The sequence below is a fragment of the Vanellus vanellus genome (genome assembly GCF_965231255.1).
Source record: "Vanellus vanellus genome assembly, chromosome: 19".
In the NCBI taxonomy this organism is placed as follows: domain Eukaryota; kingdom Metazoa; phylum Chordata; class Aves; order Charadriiformes; family Charadriidae; genus Vanellus; species Vanellus vanellus.
Window position 1 is genome coordinate 461399 of NC_138924.1, and position 11905 is coordinate 473303.

Here is an 11905-nt window from a genome sequence, read left to right on the forward strand (position 1 = left end):
GCACTTGTGACCAGGTGGAAGGAGCTTGGCTGGGGAAGAAGACCAACACATTCTCCTGATACGGAGGGGTCATGGGAGAAACTTAAGACAAGGGAGTGCGTCAGCACGCTTGCATTGCCATCAGTGCGAAGCTCTGACAGGCAGACTAACAAACAGGCGAGTGCCTTTCTATGGGATATAATGCAGCAGCCCCAGTCTCGGGGAATAAAATCCCATTGTTTCCCACTTGCGGCACGTGGAGCAGCTCCCGGCTGCAGTAACTCGACACTCCCCCTGCACACAGTTCACTTTTCGGGGGGGCTTAACAACTGGCTTATGCCGCTGTGTGGGCCACTTGTAAATGCTTGGAAAAGCACCCATTCCCAAAGCGGTGAGGAGCAAGGGGGCAACAGGAAACCGGGGAAATGGCAAGTTTCTGCTCCCGGTGCTTTCAGAAAGGACGTTGCAGCTATATTTGAGACAAGTGTCTGTGTGCATTGCTCCCCCTGCCCTCCCTCAGGTTTTGGTGTGTCGGGGTCTTGGTGCTTGGTTTCCGCAGGCAGAGGGGCTCGCTGGTACAGCCCTAGGCAAGCCTTACCTGCGGCAGAGGAGCTGGAAGCTCCCGGGGTCTCCCTCGGAGCCTGAGAATCTGCCGGCGCTGTTGGCCGGTGTGTGTGACCACCCTTTAGCAGAAGGCTGTTGCCAGAAAGGAATGGCCTCTTATGACAGGAGGCGATTACCCGCGTATCGCGTCTGGAGAGGGTATCAAGAGCACAGCTGACACGAGCATGTGCTGAGTGAGGACAGGCTGACAAGAAGCTGGGTCGCTGCAGTCAGTCTGTGGGTTCGCTACCTCCTCCGTGCTGTGAGCGAAGGTCTGCCTGGTATGTACGGCCAGGCAAAGGGCTTGGGATCTCTGCTTCCAGGTTAACTCATTCCTCTAAGCCCACGGCTTATATGTTTCAGTGAGACCCAGAAAGGCAGCCCGGGGCAAGCAGAGCACAGCCATGTACTCCTCGAGGCAAGGAAGGCACCAAAGGAAGAAGCAGTCGCTGCACCCTGCCAGGGGACCCCGGCAGCGGGCTGCACCTGTCAACGGCGCAGACATTGATGAGCTGGTAAGAGCCAAATTGCTCCCCCGAGGCTGCTTCACATCATGAGTTATAAACGAAACAGGTGTCGTGCTTCCTCCCCTCCCCTTCCCAAAGAAATACCCTGAATCGTATTGTGAAACCTGGGCTGGGCCGGGAGCGGGTTAACAAAGGAGGCAGATCCTTAAGGGCCCGGTACAAACGGAGCACAGATATGCCAGGCATCTTTCCCCAGCCGCTTTCACACATTGTCCCCCTTGAGTAGCAGGCAGCCTGCAGCTTGTTAAAGGGTTTTAAATAGTATCCATATGTCTCTGCAGCGAGGTGGGGGGACTGAGGGGGTCCTGGATGGTCAGAGAATGCCAGCAATGTTGGACCCTTGCTCCCCAGCCTTGGCCGTTTTGTGACAGTTGTTGTCCGTATGGTCACTCCCCAACCTCCAGGACATAATTTAGCTGGTTTAAGTTTCACTTGACATTTAAAGAATAAAACCTTATGCTCCTGAACAGAGCAATCCTGTGCGTGCGTGCGTGCGTGCTAGGCAGGGTGGAGCTGTGGCACGCTGTGCTGTTTGTCCTGGGGAGGGACACACCACAGAGGATGCATTAGGATACTCTAGCCCCATGGGCCACGTCACAAGCCTCTGCTAGATCTGCTATCTGTCCACTGACCAGCACTGCTAGTGCTGGTGCATCCTGTCACTCTTCTTGAGCGGACTTGATGGCAGTCTTTGGGCTCACCGCTTCTTAAGCTGGGTGTGGGCGGGCTGGCTAGTGGATCTGCAGTGTCCTTTTAGCTGGTCCGTGTTATGGATTGGAGAGCAACCAAACCAGCGAGCCCAGGATGGGTTGCCACGGCCAGCTTGGGGGGATATTCAAATGGGGAAAATCTTACTGGAACAGCTGGGTCGGCGTCTTAGACAAAACACTGACTTGGGGAAAAGGTCTGTGCTGGGGCTCATGCGCTCACTGTTTGTTCTGGGAAGAGACTGAAGCTGGCTCAGGAATAGTGCCCTGTGTTGTGGAGCCTTCCTGTCATCTGACGTACCCTAAGCAGCGATGCCTCGCGAGCTGTGTGCTCGGAGCAGAGGGCATGTCCCTGTGCTGGTGGCTGACCTGCTGTGGATCCCCGGGCATATGGCTGACCTTGTGTTCAGCCTGTTTACGGGACAGCAGTGCTCGAGGCATCAGCTGCTCTTTGGTATTTAAAATGGCATAGTCGGCTCTGCAGTGTCAGTACAGCAGCACAAGTGCGTTCTCCCTCTGCCTCTCACGTGCTGTCCGCCAGGGGCTTGGAGAAGGCAGGGAGAGGGAATACGCACTCTCTATTTGCTGTCATTTATTCTTTGGCTGCTTGTTTTGACCGTGCTGTCTTTGAATCTGTCTTGAAAAAGCTTGCTGCCCCCAGAGAAAAGACAGGCTGCTTGTGAGCTGTTCGCATCAGAGCTGCTGGATGGGGCTCCCGTTCTGTAACTCAAGCTGCCACTGCGTGTCTTGGAATTACCATCAAAGGTCCCACAGCAGAGCCGTCTGCCTCTTGCTTATTGTGGAAGATGGCCGCATTTGAAAGACTTGAACTTTGTTTCTGCATCAGTACTACGTATCCCCACCCCTTGAGACACTAGCTTGTAAGCGAGAGGATTGAAAAGAAAAGCTCTGCTAAGAACCAGCTGCTTTGGCCTCAAAACTGTTTGCTGAATGCTAAAGCCTGTAGTGGTTCCCCTCCTTTTAACAGCATCCTTTGTGTGGGCAGGTCCTTCAAACAAAGAAGACGGCACGTCGCCAAAACCTCGAGTTGCAGAAGTGTGAGGAAATCCTCAGCAAGCTGATCAAGTACCGCTTTAGCTGGCCCTTCAGGTGAGGGCAGGTGGCCTCCTTCTCCGTGGGCGCAGGACTGTCCGCAGGCAGTGTGGAGGTGTGGGTTGGCCATGCTGCAGTCCTGCTGGATCTACGTGCTGGCTGCGAACCCGGGGTTTCAAAAGCAAGTTATGGATGGGAAGCTGCTCCAGAAGACACCGCCACATGCTGTCAGTCCTCTGCTGGACTGAAGACGTGGGGCCCTTCTGAGGCGGTGTAACAGAGGGTGGTAGGCTGTGGGCCGAAGAGGGGAGGCTGGGGTGGGTGCTTTCTGCAGCCCCCAGGATTTGCAGGGCGCTCTGTAGGCAGCGTGACAGAGAAGGCAGCCGTACCTGCCACGTGCCAGTCCCTGTGCCTGGACCAGCTCTGGGCAGAAGGACAAGCTGCTGTCCTTCCCGTCATTGTGCTGTGGCTGCTGCAGGGCTGATGTGTCTGTAGCACTGTGGAGGTGCCGCTTGGGTTTGTTACGGCAGCGGGGGGGTGCGGGTCGGGGCTGCCGCTCGAGCAAAGGGGGTGGGGGTGATTCTCACTCCTCCGCAGCGCTGCACTGCGTGCGGCCAGGGCCATCATTTTCCTCCTATCTTTGTGGCTCTTCGTTCGGCAGGGAGCCAGTGACCACGGAGGAAGCCGAAGATTACTTTGAGGTCATCAGCAACCCTATGGACTTCCAGACTATGCAGAGCAAGTGCTCTTGTGGCAATTACCGCTCGGTGCAGGAGTTTCTCTCTGACATCAAGCAAGTGTTCTCCAATGCTGAGCGCTACAACCAGAACGAGAGTCACGTACTGTCCTGCGTGGAGAAGACGGAACAGTGTTTGATTGACATGGTGCACAAACACCTGCCTGGCCACACGTACGCGCGCAGGAAACGCAAGAAGCTGTCTGCCAGGTGCCAGGGACTGGAGGAGCAGGAAGGGGACAGTGAGTCAGAGCCCCTTGAACATTCCCGGGGGCGGAAAAGGAAGAAATGAGGGATGGGGAGACTAGGGGGAGAGCCAGAGCTGGAGCAGGCCGCCTGGTGCTGTCGGGCAGCAGGATGGGTTGTCTGGAGGGAGTTGGGAAGCAGCAGGCACTTCTCTGTTAATCCAGCCTTCCCTTTGGCCTGTCCTAGTTTTAATTTTTCTGCAATTTCCTCAAGTATTTGGTCATCCATTGAGTGAGCAGAGATGATTTACTGCTTCCTGCAAAATCCACAAAGCTCTGAACGAGTCTGTCCTGCTAGGAGGAGAAGGTGGGAGGGTGAGGGGAAGGCCTGGCCAAGACCTGGCTGAGCAGGGGAGCACGAAGCCTACTCCAGCTCGGGCGCTGTCGGCTTCCTTGGGACGAGCCGCTTCCTCCCCTCCGCCAGCAGCCAACGCCGGAGCGCGGTGGGACCTCTGCCGTCTGCTGCCTGTGATGTGAAACCAGCCTTGAGCTGGTGCAGGGAGGGATCATATTGCTTCACGGAAGGACTGGGTGCGATCAGGCCAATGGGCTGCTAGTTCTTGTATGTATATATTTATATGGTGTTAATTCTGAGCCCCCAGTGAAGGGCTGCATAGGGCGAGCAAGCACTTACATTTATGGAGATACGGCTTTCACCAGCATCCTAACACAATTGGCTTCGAGGTGCTCTTGCTTTTCCCCTCTCTCTCTTCTCGGGGAGCGATCTTTGGAGGTCGCGCTCTGAAGAGGGTTCTTCTGAGCTCAGCTCTTCACATGTACGCGGCAAAGAGGAGGCAGTTGGCTTCCCTGCTCACCTTGAACAGCACACATCATGTAGCCCTTTGGATGAACCGAGTGCCAGAAGCATACTGGAGAACGTGGTTTTCTGCGTGCCCTGTAGGGAGCTCCAGGGCAAGGGGGAGCAGCAGAAACATGGTCTGTGTAACTTTTTAAATTAATTTTCTAGTTAAAAGTGGCTTGTTTCTAGCTGTGATCTTGTACAAAGAACACCTGTAAGATACCGTTGTCTTGCTTTGGCACATGTACAGTTTATATGAAATTGTGTTTGCTTTATATTTCCCCCCCCCCCCCTCTTAAAACTCATTTTCCTACCAGTAGCTGGAGTTACGCCGGGAGACTTGTTGCCGGGGGGTCTCCCAGTCCCTCTCTAGCCACGCTCTCACCATGTTTTATAGTAATACCTTCCCTAGCTCACCTCCCTCGCACTCCCCCAGCGCAGCGAGGACTGTCCCGCACCGGCCAACCAGTCCAATCCTGCTGGGAGGCTGCTCTGCCGTGGCCCCACCACTGGGTCCTGCCACCCGAGAGACTGACTTTTCTCTAGGAAAAAGGTGTGTTTTTTCATCACCTCTCCCTCTCCCTCATGACAGGTTTTGATCATACAATCAGGGCTTGAACTTTTTATTATAGAAGTCTTCAATTTGGAACAAACCAGCCACAGGGCTGCTCTATACTGGTTTTGTAACAGAAAAGCGAAAGCAGCTGTTGCAGCTCCTGTGATTTGAGAAGAAAAGAATCATTGACTAAAAATTGTGGCCTAGTTTTGTGAACTTTTTAGGGTGGCGGTTTTTTTGGGTGTGGTTTTTTTTTTTTTTTTTTTAACAGGTATTTGTTTCAGTTCTGGACTGTTGATGGCTGCAGAGACGAGGCAGGTTTCCAGCCACTTCACTCTTCCCCTCTGCCCAGCCTCAGCTCCCTGCCCCACAGAATAGCACTGACGTTTGTATTTCGCACGTCCCCTTCAGAGGCTTTGTTTTGTCCTGTTCATAGAGAACATTTTCTGCAGGTCCTACACGGTGAAACCTTTGGAACTGTACGTTTTTTTAAAAATAAATGTCATTTGCGGGGGGGGGGGGTGGGTTCTGCTAAGGGCTGTACTTGTAATAAATTGGAAACTTCAAAATAAACATTATGTACTTGTGTTTGTAAGACTGGCCTGCAGCGAGTCCTTTGCGGGCACCCTGTGTTTGTACGGGACTGTCCGGGATGTCTCGCCTCTGCCTTCCCCGGAGCCTCCATCAAATGTGATGTAGCTGCCTTCCGGAGAGAAAAGGGCGCTGCAGAGCAAGGGATCGAGGGAGCAGCTCTGGAGAACTGGCTCAGGTTTGCTTATACCAGCCCCTGGGCCGTGCCTGTGTTCCCAGTATCGCAGCCGGGCTGTGCCATGCCCTCTGCCCCAGTGCTGCCGTCGGCCACCACCCTTCCTCCTAGGCTGTGCCCTCAGGGATGTGTGTCCTCGGAGATGGTCCTCCCCAGAGAGGAGGGAACGGGGCTGTGCTCTTCCTGCACCTGGACGAGGGGAGGTCACCCTTTTTGGTCCCTTCTCCCCTGCGGGCTGCCAGTGTGCCGCTTGTCCTCCTGCCGCAGCGTGCAGGGTGGCACTGGGTGTATTCCTGAAGGGAATACAATGGGGTGATGGTGGAGCTGAAATGTCTCTGCTGGCCAGGCAACGCCGGGGTGAAGGAGCGAAACTGCCTCCCTCGGTTTGTTCATGTGTGTTTTGCAACTGCAGCTCAGCACGGACCTCGCTGTGTCTCGGAAAGCACGACTCCCCAGCCCACCATCCTGCTCTCCAGCAGCCTAACGGGGACACGCTGGGCACTCTGACACACCGAGCTTCAACGGCAGCATGGGCTGGGGAGGCGATGGACCCGTGCTGATGTACAACCCCTCAGCTGTGAAACAAAGGTGTTGGCCAAAGTATTAGCACTTCTGCCAGCACGGCACTGCCAGGAGGGCGATGGTTTCCTGGGCGTCTTCATTGTCCTTCTTTGCTCAGGAGCTGAGCGGGGAGTGCTCCAGCCAGGTCCAGCTCTGCTGGGCAAAGGAAACCCCCTCATGCGTTAGAGGGCTGGAATGCTCTGGGTGATGGGACAGATGCTGCTTTCCCCAGAGAAGCCCCATGCCCTCGCCACACGAGGTGGTTGGGCTTGCTGGGCGTGCAGCAGGACCAGGGTGAATCAGAGCGTGACTCAAGCTGGGACCTTTCCAGGCCTCAGCGTGGAGACCTCACACCAGCATCTGCTCCAAGACCTTTTCCGAGACTTGCTTTTTATAGCAGCCCCTGCATGGCATTAGTGTCCTGTGCAGGGGCTATAAATAGCTGTCCCCACGCCTGGCGGGCAGCCGTGGCCCTGCCGCCCGCTGGCACCATGGGCTGGGGGACAAGCACCAGCCCGGTTGTCCCCACCATCCCAACCCGGGCTGGCCTGGGGGGGGGGGCACCTGGAGCTCCAGCACAGCCTCAGCAGGAGGCCGTGGGGACTTGGTCCCCCCTTGGCTTCCTCATGGCTTAATCATTAATATTAACCAGTTAATAGTCTGGGAGCTGGAGCTGGGTGCTCGGCTGCCTTAGGGCTCCTCTGAGTAGGATGGAGAGGGGATGTTGGGATGGGGCACAGGGAGGAGAGCTGGGCCTCCCCAGCACAGGGGTGAAAGCAGCTGTGACAAGGGGACAGCCACTGTCCCCTGCACAGCACCCTTCCAAGGGGCAGCTCTGCTTTGGGGCCGGCTCCGTGGCAAAGCTCTGTCTCGGGGCTGGCTGCCGCCGGCAGAGCCGGACGGGCTGCTGGGGCTGATAGCCACGGCCCCACGGCTGCCCGATAGCTGGGGCCTGGCGGGAACGGTTATCTGGGGGAGCTGGAGAGGCAGCGAGGGACTTGGCAGGATGCTCAAGGGCAGGCTGTCCCTGCCACGAGCTGTGACAGGCGCACGCCCCAGCGCCATCACCGCGCCGGTGCCGGGGCCTGCGAGCCAAAGGTGCACCGAGCTGGCTCAGGGCTCAGCGTGGCGGGGCAGCGGGGGTGGCACAGGGACGCTGTGGTACCCCCTCCCCGGGCAGCCCCCGCCCTGCGCCGTGCCCGGCTCCCCGGGCTGGACTTTGGAGCCTGTCCCACAGCCAATATTGACTCTCCTGCCCCGGGTCACGGCCCTTTTATCTGCCCAAACAAACCCTCCCGTGGCAGCGGGGGGAGCCCATGAGGCTGCGACCCCCCTCCAGCGGTGAGGGTTGGGGGGGATCTCTCCCCTGGCACCACCACCACCATCATCCCGGGGAAGGGGCTGGGCGCCCACCGGCCGGGCCAGGGGCACACCTGCCTCCCAGCACCCCAAATCAGGCGTGAGCCCCTCGGTGTGTCCCCCCCAGCTGCCGGCACCGTGGGGGCAGTGGGCTCCTTTGCACCTCGGCTGCCGCGCCGGCTCCTGGAGGAGGTGAAGGCTTTTCTCAAATCAGTCACTCGATTTCTCCCGCCGTTCCGGGGACGGATGAAAGGCGCTTCGCCCCATCAGTCACGGCAGCACAAAGCCGCGGCGGAGGGCGAGGGGCTGCCGAGCCCCCGCCACCACCGCCGCCTCGGGGTGGGGGGGTCTCGCACCGCTCCTTGGGCTGCAGCTCCCACTGGGGCTCTGAGCCACCAGCCCGTCGCTGGGGTGGGGGCCAAGGGCCGCCGGTGCGGGCAGGCAGCGGGTGCTAATTTGGGTGCTGAAAGGTGGGTCCCTCGCTGGCTTCTTGCTCCCTGGGTAAGAGGGATGGGGGGGGGGGGGGGGGGGGGGGGGGCGCGGAGATCATCATTGGGGCCCAGCCTGCACACTGGCTAATTAATGGGCAATTAGCTGATGGACAAGTCAGCAAGCATCGCTAGGGCTGCCCCTGTCCCCGCTGCAGCCTCCTGCCTGCCACAGGTCCCACGCTGCCTGCCACAGGTCCCACGCTGCCTGCAGAGCCCATCTCCCCCCCAGCACTGGGCACCCACCAAACACATCCCCGGGCAAAAACCAGCCTCACGGACCCTCTGCAGAGATGAGCTGCCCCCCTTACCCCCCCCACCCCCCCACCCCCCCGAGGTGTCTCGGGGGAGGGTGGGCAGCAGCCCCCCACCGCTGAGCAGAGCCACCCTGCCTGGGAGGACGGTGGCACCCGCTGCCCACCTGGCACCCCGGCTGCCCCCCAGTCCCACCAGCACCAGCTGAGGCTTGAGTTTCCCTCCGGACAATGGGGAAGGCGAGCTGGGATTGTAACCGGAGCAGAGGCAGGGAGGGGGGGGGATAAATAAAGCTGCCCAGAAGTTTCCATTACCCGCACCTCGGGGTCCTGCGTGGGACATCAAAGCAGAGCCCTCTCCACCCCGAGGTCCTGCGCCCCCAGCCCGTCACCCCGGCTCCTGGCCTGCCGTGCCCGAGCCTGGCACCGATGGCACCCACACAAATCACCTACAGAGCTCAGAGTGGAAACGATGATTCGTTAGCGTGACAGCGCAGGAAAATCCTTCTCGCCGGCCAGGAGGCAGTGGGTGCCAGAACCGGCCCCGGGGAAGCCACGGGAAGAGCCGGACAGGGGGAGCTCCCCGGTACTGTGCTCCTGCTGCAGTTGGCAGCACCCCGGCACAGCACACTCCCGCTCTTGCCACCAACACGAGAGCCCCCCGAGCCCGGCACGCACCCGCCGTGGGGACCGCGGTCCCGACCCGCTGAGCCCGGGGGGGGGGGGGGGGGGGGCTCCCGCAGGGCTGCTCGAGAGCCCCTCGAATTCCTCCAAACAGCACCAGGCTCGGTTGAAATAACACATCCAGGGTTTATTGTTTTTTCCATTCCTCGCAGCTAATGATTAAAAAAAAAAAAAAAAAAAATCTAAAATAAATTACAGAATTAAATAAACACGGACTGGATTATTCCCCTCCCTGCCCCGTCCCCGCCACCCCCCCCAAAAAAAGCGTTAGAAGAGTCACTGGATTTGGCAACAGCAACAACAACAAAACAACCTCTAGGAAAAAGCAGCTACTTGTCAGGGTCGAGCGGTGCCGGGGGGGGGGTCCCACGCACCTCGCCGCCCCCCACCAGTGTGCGTCCCCCCCTCCTGCCGCCGCTCAGCCTCTGCCTTCGCCCCCCCACCCCGGCCACGGCATCCCCTCGCCCCTTACCCGTGAGGCGGGCTTCCCCCGGCGCGCCGTCCCCAGGGAGGGGGGCAGCCCCCACTCTAGACGTGCGTCGGGTTGTCCAGGTACGGGTCCGTCTTAGTCATGTGCAGCATGACCGTGGGGGCTTTGTAGTGGCAGTGCACCCCGCCGCAGCTCACCCCGCTGCAGGGCTTGCCCCTCGTCCTCACGCCCAGCTTTCTGTTGCACAGGCTCTGCCAGGTCTGCAGCGTCTTGGAGCTCCACACCCACACCCCGCTGGTGATGCCCACCACCAGCGACATGAAAATCTTTAGCATAAAGATGGCCACGGTGGGCACCGAGGCCTCCAAGGAGCAGTTGGCGGCGCGCCGGCCGGGGAGGTGCAGGCAGCCGCGCTCCAGAGCCCTGAGGTTCCAGTAATCCACGTTCAGCCGCTCGTAGAAGTAGCAGACGATGACGCAGGTGGCCGGGACGGTGTAGAGGATGGAGAAGACCCCAATCTTCACCATCAGCTTCTCCAGCTTCTCCGTGTTGGTGCCGCCCGTCTTCATGATCTTCCGGATGTGGAAGAGGGCGACGAAGCCCGTGAGGATGAAGGAGGTGCCAATGACCAGGTAGCAGGAGAGTGGGATGAGGACAAAGCCGGTGAGGGCGCTGACGTCCATGCTCCCCACGTAGCACAGCCCTGTGAGCTCATCCCCCGCCACTTTCCGCATGGTGAGGATGACGATGGTCTTCATGGCTGGGATGCCCCAGGCAGCCATGTGGAAGTAACTGCTGTGGGCCTCGATGGCCTCGTGTCCCCACTTCTTCCCGGCGGCCAGGAACCAGGTGAGGGTGAGGACGACCCACCAGAGCGAGCTGGCCATGCCAAAGTAGTAGAGGATGAGGAAGACGATGGTGCAGCCTGTGCTCTCCAGCCCCTCCTGGATGATGTAGAGCTCGCCATTCTCCCGGTCGCAGGCGATGTTCTCGGCCCCTGCCACCGAGCGGATGATGAAGGCCACAGAGTAGACGTTGTAGCACATGGAGAGGAAGATGATGGGCCTCTCGGGGTACTGGAAGCGGTGGGGGTCGAGCAGGAAGGTGAGGACGGTGAAGGCAGTGGAGACAAAGCAGAGGGTGGACCAGACGGCCATCCAGATGAAGGCGAAGTCCTTGTCCTCCCGCGACCAGTAGACGTCCACCCCGGGGGAGCACCTGGGCGCGCAGGAGAGGCTCTTCTCCACGTACTGGAACTTCTCGGGGTTGTCGCAGGCTCCCATGCCATTGGGTCCCCGGCCCTCAGTGGCGCCCGGCGGCCAGGGCCGGGGGGCCACGGGCAGCATGCCCTGGCCCTTGTGGGGCTCAGCGGCCGAGGCGTTCTCGGGGGCCTCCATGCAGAGGGCATTGGGGTCGTTCTTGGTGGGCAGCTTGCCGCAGTCGAGCGACTCGGGCCAGCCGAAATTGAACTGCTCCATGATGGGGACGCACTTGTGGCGGGCTTGCTCGCACATGGGGCGGCAGGCGGGGATGCTGGCGCTCACCTGGTCGGTGCACATGGGCGCGTAGAGGGAGCAGAGGAAGAAGCGCAGGTGGACGTGGCAGCCGTACTCCACCAGCGGGGCGAACTCGTGCAGCTTCAGGGCGGCCTCGCGCTGGCTCTCGTGGCCCAGCAGGTTGGGCATGCGGGTCAGGTTGTACCCGATGCCCCGGCACATGGGGATGTCGACGGGCTGACACCGCGCCGCTCTCCCCCGCGGCCCCTCCAGCCCCGCCAGCTCCAGCCCGCGCCCGGCCAACGCCAGCTGCCACAGCACCGACAGGGCCAGCCGCAGCCGCGCCGCCGCCATCGCCCGGCCCCGGCCCCGCGGCTACAACAGCAGCAGCAGCAGCAGCAGCGCCGCCGCCATCGCCCGGCCCCGCCGCCCCCGCGCCCCCGGGGCGGCCGCTCGCTGCTGCTGCTGCTGCTGCTGCTGCTGCTGCCGCCGCTGCGGTGGCGGCGCCGCGCCGGGGCTGCTCCCCCCGCCCGCCGCCCCGGCCCCGGCCCGCGCCGCCCCGCGCGCCATGCGGCGGCGGCCCCGCACCGCCCCGCGCCCGCCGAGCCCCGGCAGCGCCGCGCCGCGCCGCGCCGCGCCCGCCGCCCGCCCCGGCCCCGCCC

General features: G+C 60.4%; 2 protein-coding genes across 3 annotated transcripts in view; one reads left to right on the plus strand and one right to left on the minus strand.

Moving 5' to 3' along the window:
• BAZ1B (bromodomain adjacent to zinc finger domain 1B) overlaps positions 1–5676 on the plus strand; it is a 51871-nt gene extending 46195 nt beyond the window's left edge. Inside the window, exons 17-19 of one of the 2 annotated variants that reach the window (XM_082492850.1) lie at positions 946–1097; positions 2823–2926; positions 3531–5676. In XM_082492850.1, the coding sequence (XP_082348976.1) occupies positions 946–1097; positions 2823–2926; positions 3531–3897 (623 nt within the window). In that variant the 3' untranslated portion in view covers positions 3898–5676. Of the gene's footprint in view, positions 1–945; positions 1098–2822; positions 2927–3530 lie in introns of those variants that run through there. The other variant, XM_082492851.1, reaches the window with a different exon arrangement.
• Positions 5677–9423: 3747 nt separating this feature from the next.
• FZD9 (frizzled class receptor 9) lies at positions 9424–11600 on the minus strand. Its single transcript, XM_082492958.1, has 2 exons — positions 9790–11600; positions 9424–9469 (listed from the first exon to the last, which is right to left on the minus strand). The coding sequence occupies exon 1, from the start codon at positions 11595–11597 to the stop codon at positions 9846–9848; it is 1752 nt and encodes a 583-aa protein (XP_082349084.1). The 5' UTR covers positions 11598–11600; the 3' UTR covers positions 9424–9469; positions 9790–9845.
• Positions 11601–11905: the final 305 nt, after the last annotated feature.

What these genes read in the sequence shown, in the direction of transcription:
- FZD9 (XM_082492958.1), bottom strand. Translation starts at nt 11,597, where the DNA reads ATGGCGGCGGCGCGGCTGCGGCTGGCCCTGTCGGTGCTGTGGCAGCTG.